Source organism: Castor canadensis, chromosome 1 (genome assembly GCF_047511655.1).
Source record: "Castor canadensis chromosome 1, mCasCan1.hap1v2, whole genome shotgun sequence".
Lineage (NCBI taxonomy): Eukaryota > Metazoa > Chordata > Mammalia > Rodentia > Castoridae > Castor > Castor canadensis.
The window spans coordinates 28,524,224-28,536,800 of NC_133386.1; the positions used below are offsets into that span (position 1 = coordinate 28,524,224).

A 12,577-nucleotide genomic window follows, 5' to 3' on the forward strand; every position below is an offset into this window, starting at 1 on the left:
AATGTTCTCAAAACTAAAATGGATGGGCATAATAATCACATATTCATAGTTCTTTTCTTTCCACAGGGTTTATCAACATAGAAAGAAGACCTCATAACCACCAGGTAGATTCACCACCTACGGTAAGGCAGTCTCTTTCTGCATTGTTAAAACTGATAAGAAACAAACGACAAGATGATGCTGGTTACAGTGACCCAAAATGCATTTGTAGACAACTCTTACACCTTCCTTTTGCAGGAAAACTAACCTCATATTTTCTAATAAATGAAGAAAATTTTCTAATTTTTTCCTAAGATATAGGGAAATAAGGTGGTCTTAGATACTTGTTTATATTAATTTTTGTTGTTGTTGAATAGATCTTTTTTTTTTTTAATTCGTATGTGCATACAATGTTTGGGTCATTCCTCCCCCCTTCCCCCACCCCCTCCTTTACCCCCCGGCCCCCTCCCTCTTCCCTCCACCCCCTCGCTACCCAGCAGAATTTTTAACTTAAAAGTCATTTGTAGTTTCAATAAAATAATTAAATCTTTATGCAAATTAGTTTAAGCTTTTTTTAAGAAAATGAATGTTATTTTCTACACTAGTATTACTATTTCAAGTGAATGGTATTACTGTTTCAAGTATTAATAGTGAAAGAATACCATAATGCTTCATTTTTCTAACAGGTTACTTTGCTTGTTTTATTATGGAAATTAAATCTTTTATTCGTCTTCGATTACTACTAGACAACAAAAGGCAATTACAGTATCTGTTTACTATATAATGTATATATTGTAGAAGGAAGAGAATTAAATTTCCCTTTCAGTATCTGAATATATTTATGTGAAACACACATTAGTTGCTAGTTTCCATTTGGAGGATTCATAAGATGACATAGATTAAAGCACATCTTATTTTTCCTTCAACTTACTATCCTTATTCTTTCTATAGAGTATCTTTCAAGTTTGTCATACAATTCACCATTTCCTTTTGTGAGAATGATTTAATACCATTTTAAGAAAATAAAGACTTAAACTCTAACTGAATTTTTTTTGATGATTAATAATTGCCTCACTAGAAAATTGATCATATTTTGTATTTGAGACAAATCCATGCAACTGATTGCTTTAGCATGTTTGATAACTAAATGTGTTGTGTTCCAAGAACACACTAGTGAAAGTTTGTTCACTTTCACAAGTAAAAGTTCTTGGCTATTGTAATGTGTTTCACTTATCCTTTGTATATAACGCTAGAAAGGTAGCCATGCCTTCATGTAAGTTTTATTCTTTAATACAAAAATAGAAGATTAGCAATTAAGAAAATTTTATTTTAATGTATTTGAATATTATATTCTGTCATTGCACTATTTTACTTAATTTTGAAATTTATTTTATTCTTACAGGGTTTACTATAACCCCTGTGTTTACATTTCTGTTTAGTTTGTACATTCTAGAATTCATAAAAGTACAACCCAGCACACTTTTCCTGTTATATCCTCTAGGCCAATTGTAGATCATACCATGCTAATTAAATGATGAGGCAATAGACCCTAACCTGCATGAAATCATAAGAAATAATGGTATTCACATTTTATAGTAGTGCCATAATGATCTTAGAAGCACTCCCTGAATTAGAAACTAAATCAAATGCCTAATAGTCTAGGTATTGCTACTCCAGTGGATTATGAAATAAATGGAAGCCTCTAATGTATTAGTACCATCCGACTGTGCATTACCAGTATGCCTTTATATACTTGATACTGCATGCACTCCCCAAACACCCAGTGGCTCCTCCGGTTTTGATTTGGACACACCTTTGGCATGTTTTCTGAGGCCAGGGTCAGATGAGCTACTCTTCCTCCTCTGTCTCTTTCCCACAAACTAAGGATGTTCTATACTTCTCCATAGTCCTCCAGCCTGCTGGCATTTAGCTTTGGCCCTGACCACATAACCTTCTAATGAAATCGCAAGTTTGTTCACTACCCAATGCCCTTAGGTTCTCAGGATAGGTAAAATTGGATTTTCACAGAAATAAGATTGCACCTAATTTCTATCCTTAAACCTTTTTCTTTAAGTGTTTAAGAGAAGAACATGTTTAGATCAAGAGAAATAGAAAGCAAGATGAGATATTTATAAGCCTAGACTCTGATTTCTCTTGGCTTGATGAGGAGAGAGGCCATGAATTAAGTCTCTCCTTATGCATGAGAAAAAAAATTAAAAGGGAGAGAACCATAATTTCAGAATGGCTGAGACTGGGGCCCTGAATGACTCCTTGACCTCGTACCTAATACCCAATATCCAGCTTCTTTACCCATTATCGCTCTGGTTTGTCTCTTGCTCCAAGTACCCTGGTGAATGTCTCAGGTCTAGGAGGGTGCTGGACTCTACTTGCAGTTTTTTTATTCAGCAGGTGAGAGAAATGAGTAATGGAAAATTTCTGATGCCTCTATTCCAGGGAGTGTTTCTTAATGGTCCAAGATGGAATTCTGAATAGACTTTTCAATAAATATATGATTATAGGGGAGAGTCTGATCCTAAAGCATTGTAATATAATGCAGTGTACCTTAAGTAAATATAGATTAGCCTGTGAGCAGAGCCACCTCTGACCCTTTGTTCTGTGTTTCCTAGCACTCTCCTTAATTTACTTATTTTCTTTTTCATTTATTACATGAATGTTAGTGTTTTGGGCTTGGATTTTTTTTTTCTTTCTAACATAATTAATATCCTGTCTGTTTTTGAGCTGCCTTTAAAGAAAGAAAAAGAATATCCCTACATGGTATGACCCCCCTTTCATCAAAAAGACTCAGGCCTCTCTTTGAACCTTGTATAAACATTTCTGTTTTGTATTCTGAGCTCTTAATTTTGTTCATATCTGAGAATACATTTTCATGTTATTTTTTCAAGAAATACAAAATGGGAGGTGAGTTATCTAAGCATACATACCTAAAAACATCTGTTTTCTTTGCATAAGATATGTTTTTGATTATTTGAACATAGCCTTTGCATTTAAAAAGTGATAGTAATTAATCTTCTTTGCTTCTGGCATTTAGTGTTCCAGGAGAGACATTGGACATCAGCTTGATGGCCTGTTAGGCATGTTCGTGCATTAGATTCTATTTTCTTTTTATCTAAGGTCCTACTTCGGATTTGATGGTTCAATGTGTAACTTTCTTCTCATTGATTTTTTTTCCTGAGTAATAATTGCTCAGATACTGTACTATTATAGGAAAGCAAACAAGACATGAGACAATCACAATATTACCTTATATAAAAAGAATTAGATCATGCCACTTTAAGAACCAGCCTCTGCGCCTTCGCATAGCCTGTGGTAAGTTAGGATATTATCAGCCTCAGATTAATCAGAGGTTATTGTCTTTACCCTGAAAGACAGGTGTAAAAGCGAGTTAATAGTTAAGTCAGCACAGGCTTAAGTCCTTTATATACTTTAAATGAAGGGTTTATTTGCAAATCAAAGAGAAACAGCAAGTAGCATAAGGAAGTGTTCCCAGAGGAGTATAGTTAAAACATACCTTTCCTTCAATGTATGATCATATGGATAGCTTTTCATATTTTCTGGCAGAATTAATATGCATTTAAAAGACAGAAGACAGTGAACCATGATAAATATACAAAGAAATTTTAGTGATTTAAGGAGTATTCTTTTTTAATTTCTTCCAGTGAAAACTGATAAAATTAAATAAGATCAATATGGCCCATTCTGATTAAACACATTTTTGTGACGTTCCTAATATTACACCTTTATTCTTAATTTATTCAGTGATCCTATAAGTTAGTAAGAACAAATTTTCTATTAATAAATGGTGTCTAAGAATTCTTTTATTATTAGAATTTAAAACATCCTAGCTTGATTTGGAATTTAAATGTTACCACATTAGCTTCTTAGTTACTAGACCAATTTTACAAGCTAGTAATTTGTTCATTCTTCAGTTAATGCTCCATCTAAGTTTTCTAAGGGCCGTTAGATAAATTTTCATCAAATAATTTATTAATAGTAAGATTTAATGTGTTTTAAACTTACTTTGCTATTCTGGAAGTATTTGAGATGTCCATGATATTGCCTGACTTTAACATTTATTCATAAATGTGCAGATCTGAATCATACCAATTAAATTTTATTCTGAATTTTGGGGATTGTATGATACCTGTACATACCTTGCAACATTTTGAGTCATTATTGTTAGATTGTCATTATTGCTTAGCCTTTTAGGTTAGCAAGATTGCTATGTATTGCACTATTATACTTTATAATATATATTTATGTAAAAATTCTATATTTTAATGTAATATTTATAATATCTTGTTTATGAGCAAATGTATGAGTTCAAGTGAAATGTCTTGATTCAAATGACAGTTTATTTTCTCCAATTTATAGCATTTTCCAGGAATTCATAGTATGTAAAGTGGAGTGAATATGCCTCTATAAAACTCATAAAAGGAAACCTATGGCCAATCTCTTCCTGTAGGTAATTGCAGGGTGGGGAGGGAACCCATAAACTATAAGCTTTTATAACTTAAGTCATAAAAGAACCTCTTTTCACTTATCAATAAAGTAGCAATTCAAAGCAGTTATATTAAAATTTCTATTGAAATTCAAATATAAATGCAAAATAGATTCTTTTTTAAAAAAGTCTCTTGCAGTTGTCCATAATACAACATTTTTCTTAAGTATCTTCATAATATTTTTTTCTCCAGACATTGTAAATTATGACTCCTATGTTAATTTTTTCCACCACCAGCATACTCCTCTGCCATTTATGTTTTTCTTAGACTTTTTTTCCTCCAACTCTCATTTGCCTTTGCTCTATTTTATCTGGCAAACTTAAAATCCTGAAAATGTCATATTAATGAAGGACTATATTGTAATAGTGGAATGAACTGAATTTATGTTCCCAATTATCAGCAGTATACAGTGTGCATAGGACAATACTATGCAAAGCCCTATGGGAATACCAAAAAAATGTATAAGATGTGGTTTTATATATCCTTATAAAATATATATAAGAATATGTCTTTGAGTAGCTTTTAGACTAGAAAAGTGATCTGTAAATAACTAAATCTTAGCATATATGAGACGGATAATTTAAATTCAGAGCGATTATAGAAGGGATTTCATGTCAACCAAGGCAGCATTGACAGAAGTACAGGAATATGTGGTGGGCCTGAGTGCTGTAGGAATTCCCAGCATCAGAGTGGTTTGGGAAACTGGAGAGGTAGCTACTAAACTGGATCTTAAAAGAAAGATGGGATTGAAAAAGGAGTAACATTCTAGACCAGTTAATAGTGTGACCAAAGATCATAAAAGAAGTAAAGTATACACAGTTTATAGATGGGTACACAGTTTGACTAAAGCACAGGAGATGAGACAGTGGAATATTAGAAAAGGTGATTTATAAACATCTTTGGGTCTTAGATTAATAATTAAGAATGCTCAGTATAAACAACAGTAACATATATGAACATGAGTACAATATGATCAAGGGAGTAATGTTTTTAAGTGATTAAGATAAAAACAGCTTGTGAAATAAAAGCAGATTGGTAGAGTTGGGAAAAATGCAAGTGAGCTGTGAAGCTACTGAAATCCACATTTGAGATGATAAGGCTCTCAGTAAGGAACCACAGAAATACAGGTATGCTTATGAAAAAGTTTTGCAGATTACAACTGATGAAAACGACTATATTACTATATGTAGTCTATATTTAAAATATTGGAAGACAAGCCCTCATAAGAGGACCCAAAGAAGAGAAGAGAGGCATAGGAGATCAGGAAAAAGGTTGCATCCTAAAAGGCCATGGGAGTATGGACGTGAAGGGAGTTTCTGTGTTGTCATATGAAGCCAGGGAGGTACAGAAGAATGGAAGTGGTTTAAAATAGGATTTGGTGATTACTTAAATTTTATCTTTTGCAAGAAGCAAAATAAAATTTGATCACTTTAGGGAAGCATTAAAATAGTCCACAGCAGAAACTGAAACATGAGCTGATTGTGTGATAAAACAAAGAAAACATTTATTTAAAAAATAAAATAAGTAATAACCTTCCAAGTTATTTGCATGTAGGGAGAAATTTAATCAACAAGTTTAAAACTAGGGGTAGGGGTAGGAGTATAAGCTCAGTGGTAGAACACGTGCCTAGCATTCATGAGGCTCTGGGTCAAAAGGAAAGTTGACAAACTAGCACCTGTTTTTTCTACCTAGATGGACATCTGCCATGACTAATGTTCCATGATTCTTTTCTTGCCACATACAAGTTTCCAAATATAATCTCCCTGTAATGCTCTTTATCCTGCCATCTTCTCAGTGTCACCAGCAGTGAGATCAATCTTTGATAAGAGATAGCAACATAGCAGTCACTAATACAGCAACACCTCTTAGTGTAACCACGTAATTGGGTTGCAGATTAGCTGGATGCATAAAGATTGTAATAAATCTCAAGAGGAGATACATCTCAAGAGGAAATAAAATTTATTCTGTGTTTTAATTGAAACTTTGTAAAATTTTCTTGTCACCATCTCTCTGGCTGGTATCTTTGGGCAACACGGGCAGACTGGGGACACTTTTTGGATTCAAAGCATATTTCAAAAGTTTTGTTTTCAGAAATGGAATTGGAATTATTAGATCTGAGTTTGCTTTAGAAAATATGGCTGTGATAGATGTGCTACAGAAATGTTTTGCTATAAAACAGTAGTATGATTTGAAGGACTTTGAAGAGTTGATTAATAATCACACCTAACATTTATTGAACACTTTCTGTGTGGTAGGCACTGTGCAAAGTATTTTAATGTGAATACACCATTAAACTCTAATGTCACTAAGTGTCACAAGGCAGATTTTGTGAAAATTAAGAACAGTTTAGGTACTATTAGCAACAGTTAACACTTGAAACAATTTATATTTTTTAATGTTGTGCTGTAGACTGATGATTTACTTTTTTAGGCAAGAGGTGTGGTAGACAGGTTCTCCACAGCTGAGCACCACTGAAAAGGCTGAACAAAATGAGAGCTAAAAAGGGTCATGAAGACCTTGATATATCTCAATACAGATTCCTTCCAGGGAAATTATCTGAGAAAGCCAGTTTCTAAAATATGCCTGGTAATACATCCTATCCACCCACTCAGAAGTTTCAAACAGATAATGATTTGAGATTGGTGGATAGAATCTTAGTTGATTCCTGGGAAAAGTGGCACTTCCGTTTTAAAAGCTGCAGGGTGGGTTAAAGATACATAAGTAGCAGAGAGTAGTCTGGATATGAGAAGGGGATCTTGGGGTTTGGTGGAAAGAAAGAAGCCCAGAAGCTGTGGTTTTTCTTACACTGGTAGAGTCACCTGTGACCTTGAGAAAGGAAATTACAAACACCTGCTACACTTTAAACTATGCTACCCACATGCCACAGACAGCTGTTTGAAGAACAGGAGTGAAGGAATGAGAAGGTAGTTATGAGTATCACCCAACAATGAGGTGACAGGACTGCTTCGCTCTTCTTTAAGACCAACTTGGAAAGCTCACTTAATACACATAAGTTCAGCTAGTACCTAAGCGTGAATTATTTTCCAGCTGATGTTTTAATTTTAATTATTCTTTCTCCATTCTACTAGAAAAATCCATTATAATCAATACTTAGGCTGTTACCATTTGGTAATTCAAAGATCCTAAAAACGAGTGTGGCTCAGCAAAATTCCAGTCTTTCCCAGAGCCTTCCCCGGGCCTTTCCACTCTAATTTTCTGTCACTGGTACCAACAAAACCCTGGTAATATATTAAAATGGCTTTAGATTAGCCTTGTAGTTACGTCCCATATATTGTTGCTTTCTCCTTTCATTATCTTTCCATAGTTCAGCCTCTTTTCTCCACTCTGATACCAGAATCAAGATTCTCCTCTCTGACATGGAAATCCGTGGTCTCTTTATCTATATTTTTTCCCTGTATTATTGCTTTATTCATCATAAGAAATTTTGCCTCCCATTCCTGTGATTTTTAACAGCTTTATTTGAATATAGTTTACATAACATAAAGTTCCCCTTTTAAAATCTACAGTTCAGTGGGTTTTAGTATATTTATACAGTTACATAACTGCCACTATCATCTATTTAAAAAACATTCATTACCCCAAAAAAGAAATCCCATATTCACACTAAGACTCCCTCTATTTCCTGTGTCCCTAGCCCCTAACAACTACTAGTCTACTTTCTGTCTAGAGACAGACCTATTCTGGACACTTTACATAAATGCAGTCATGTATAACTATATAGCATCTTGCAGCTGGCTTCCATCACTTAGCGTTGTGTTTCAAGTTTCATCCGTACAGCATATTTCAGAATTGTATGTCTTCCTATGGACAAGTAGTATTCTATTATTTGGATATATCACATTTTGTTTATCCACTGATCTACTGATGGGCATGGAGTTGCTTTCATTTTTAGCTATTACAGATAATGTCCTAGGGCTGGTGGAGTGGCTCAAGTGGTAGAGTGCCTGCCTAGCAAGGGTGAGGTCCTGATCAAACCCCCGTGCTGCCACAAAAAAAAGAGAGAAAGAGAATAAATAATGTTCTGTAAACATTCATGTATAGGTTTATTTTGTGGGGAGGGGACATAAGTCTTCAATTCTTTTGAAATTGAGAAGCAGAATTGATGTATCATACAGTAACTCTACGTTTAATATTTTGTAGAACTGTCAAAACGCTTACCAAAGTACCTGAACCACTTTAAAATGCCACAGACATGAATGAAGGTTCCAAGTTCTCTACATCCTCACTTGTTATTGTGTATATTTTTATTATGCCATTCTAGTGAGTAGAAATCTCATAATTTTGATTAGCATTTTTCTCAAATAACTAATGATATAAGAATCTTTTGAAGTGCCATGGTTATGTCTGCTGTGAAAAAAAAGTCTAATTCAAATCATTTGCCTATTTTCTAATTAAGCAAATTTTATTTTATTATCTAGTTGTAAAAACTAGATGTATTTTTTAATTAATGTAATGTGATTAAGAGATTCAGAGCTTATTTTACCAAACCTAGAGATTTTTGTCTTCAGAAATGGAGTTGAAGTTAGTAGATCTATAAGATCCAAAGGGATTGGACTATGAGCACATGATAAAAGCGAGAGCACACAAGGGAGGGGTGAGGATAGGTAAGACACCTAAAAAACTAGCTAGCATTTGTTGCCCTTAATGCAGAGAAACTAAAGCAGGTACCTTAAAGCAACTGAGGCCAATAGGAAAAGGGGACCAGGAACTAGAGAAAAGGTTAGATCAAAAAGAATTAACCTAGAAGGTAACACCCACGCACAGGAAATCAATGTGAGTCAATGCCCTGTATAGCTATCCTTATCTCAACCAGCAAAACCCCTTGTTCCTTCCTATTATTGCTTATACTCTCTCTACAACAAAATTAGAGATAAGGGCAAAATAGTTTCTGCTGGGTATTGAGGGGGGGGAGCGGGAGGGGGTGGTGTGGGTGGTAAGGGAGGGGGTGGGGGCAGGGGGGAGAAATGAACCAATCCTTGTATGCACATATGAATAATAAAAGAAAAATGAAAAAAAAAAAACATTTATATGATTGAGACAAAAAAAAAAAAGTACTGTATTAGAAATATGAACATATCTTGAGGGAGATGATTGGAAATTATGTAAATTTTTCATATTTTTATACTATATTTGAGGATGCTTCTGTAGTTCTTCATTTTATTTAAATTAAATGTGCTCTATTAAAAAAAAAAAGAAAGAAAATATGATCACATGAATAGCTATGGATGTTGTGCAGAAAACACTGTTCTTCTATAATATTCAAAGAATTTTAGGAATTGAATAATAATGATACCTAACTCTAATTAAGTACTTACTATGTGCCAAAAATATAGTATAGAAATATATTCATAAGTTAAATAAAAACAAGTTGTGTAATTATATAAACTATTCATAAATAATATTTCTCTTATTTATATCTAATTATGTTTGTCTTTTTATTATTGGCTTATAAGCGTTCTGGATATAAGTCTCTTATTAAATATGTGATTTTTAAATATTTTCTTCCAACCTATAGGTTGTCTTCCCTCTTTCTTTTTTATTTTTGGCAGTACTGGGGATCAAACCCAGCATACTAGGCAAACACTCAACCACCTGAGCTGCATTCCCAGCCCCTTCTGTATTGTTTCAAGCACACAATTTTGAAATTTTTGATAAAGTCTTATTATATCTACTTTTTTCTTTGTCACTTGTATTTTTGATGTCATATCTAAGAAACCACTGATCCAAGATCACAAAGATTGAATGTCGTATTTTCTTAGAAGAGTTTTTATATATTAAGCTCTTACCTGCAGGTCTAAATCTATTTTGAGTTAATTTTTATATGTGTGATGATTTAGAGATCCAACTTAACTCGTTTTTGCTTGTGGCTTTCCGGTTGTTATTTATATGAATAGCATTTATTCAACAAAGTGAGTTTTTTTCTCATTTAACGATCTTCACATCCTTGTCTAAAAATCCATTGGCCATGAATGTAAGGATTTATATTTGGGCTTTGAATTAATTGCATTAATACATAGGCCTATCCTTTGTCCGTATTACATTGCTTTAATTACTGTACTTTTATATAAGCTATAAAATCAAGGTGTATCTTCCAACTTTGTTTCTTTTAAAATTGTTTTGGCTCAGCTACATTCCTAGGTTCTTATGCTTCTCCTATTTCTTTTTATCTTTTTTAATATTATTTTTCTGAGGGTACATTGTGACAGTTACCAAAGTTGTTACATTATATTATAGTTCATTTCACCCCTTCCCTCCTTCATTCTCCTTTATCCCCACTCCCCCATTCCTGGAACCATTTCAGTAGATCTCATTTTTCCATTTTCATTCATGAGTACATAAATTTCCAGCATATTCACCCTCCTAATCCTTTCCCTATCTCCTCCCCCTTTCCACTGGTGCCAATCCCCAGACACAACCTGTTTTACCTTCCTGTTCTTCTTTTTTTATAAAAGGCATTTCTGTTGATATAAGATAGCTCTTCAGGGAATTTCCTTACGACATTTCCATGAATATGTATTATAACGCGAATTGATTCATGCCCTCTGTTTTTTTCCTTTTTACCTCAGTCCCCTTTTTATGATGATTTCAGTAGGTTTTAAATTTCTATTCTATTCTTGTATAAAAAGTACATCAACCATATTTACCTTAACGTCCTTCTTTTACCCTCCCTTTCCCATTAATAACCTACCCTTATCATGACCCGTTTTTCATAATACTGCTTGTATTTTTATTCCACATGTGAGAGAAAACATTCAGTCTTTGACTTTCTGAACCTGGCTAACTTCAGTTAACATGATGTTCTCCTCAGTTCCATTCCTTTACCTGCAAACAACAAAATTTCATTTTTTTTTTTTTGTGGCTGAATAAAATTCTATTCTATATAAATGCTGCATTTTCTTTATCTACTCATCAGTGTGGGGCATTTTGGCTGTTGCCATAGCTTAGCTATTGTAAATAATGCTGTAATAAACATAGGTGTGCAGGTGTCTTTATTATTACCTGCCTTACATTCCTTCGGGTATATCCCTAGGAGTGGTATTGCTGGATCATATGGCAGTTCTACTTTTAGTGTTTTGAGGAGCCTCCAAGTTGTTTTCCATAATAGTTGTCCTAATTTACATTCCCACCCCCCACCCCCTACCACATCCTCACCAACATTTGTTGTTTGTGTTCTTGATGATAGTTGTGGTTTTGATTTGCGTTTCCTTTATGGCCAGGGATATTGAGTATTTCTTCATGTGTTTTTTACCATTTGGACTGCTTCCTTTGAAAAAGCTCTGTTCAGTTCATTTGCCCATTTCTTTATTGGGTCATTGGTTTTTGGAGAGTTTAGTTTTTTTGAGCTCCCTGTATATTCTGGTTATCAATCACTTGTCAAGATGTATAGCTGGCAAAGATTCTCTCCCATTCTGTGGGTAGCCTCTTCAATTTAGAAACTATTTCTTCTGTTGTGCAGAAGTTTTTTAGTTTCATGTAGTTCCATTTGTCGATCCTTTCTCTTAGTTGCTGAGCCATTTGAGTTCTACTGAGGAAGTCATTGCCTATACCTATTGCTTCCAGTGTATTCCCTGCTCTTTCCTACACTAGCTTCAGTGTTTCGGTCTTATATTAAGTCCTTAGTCCACTTTGAGTTGCTACTTGTACAGAGTGAAAGACATGGATTGTCTTATGATTATCTTCTCTATTTTTGTAAAAAAAAAAAAATTACAGGAATTGCATTGACTCAGATCAGATTATAAAGACAATATTAAGTCTTAACTCCTTTCTTTAAAACAGACATCAAGCTGTCATCCTGTTTGTATTCTTTGTTGAATATTCTTGTTAGATTTTGTTAAATGTTTTTCCATATTTATTGAAATGAATGTGTTAGATTTATCCTTATTACTGTTAATATAGCCTCTTATACTGATTGATTTTCATGTTAAGCCTCCCGGCCAATCCTGGGATAAATCTCACTTGATCATGGTACATATTCCTTTTTATGTGCTGTAAATTTTGTTTGTTTTATTGTGGATTTTGCATCAGTGTTCCTAAGAGAATATTATAGTTCTTTTTTC

General features: G+C 33.9%; 1 protein-coding gene across 14 annotated transcripts in view; it reads left to right on the plus strand.

The window, feature by feature from the left end:
• The window catches only part of Ahi1 (Abelson helper integration site 1), a 182,405-nt gene that overhangs the window by 120,839 nt on the left and 48,989 nt on the right, over positions 1-12,577 (plus strand). For 13 of the 14 annotated variants that reach the window (XR_012448066.1, XR_012448079.1, XR_012448074.1 and 10 more), the window contains one exon: positions 67-122. Coding sequence is in view for 10 of the 14 variants with exons in the window: in XM_074073915.1 (XP_073930016.1) it covers positions 67-122 (56 nt within the window). In the remaining 4 variants the exon portion in view is untranslated. Of the gene's footprint in view, positions 1-66; positions 123-4,371; positions 4,551-12,577 lie in introns of those variants that run through there. The other variant, XM_020160881.2, reaches the window with a different exon arrangement.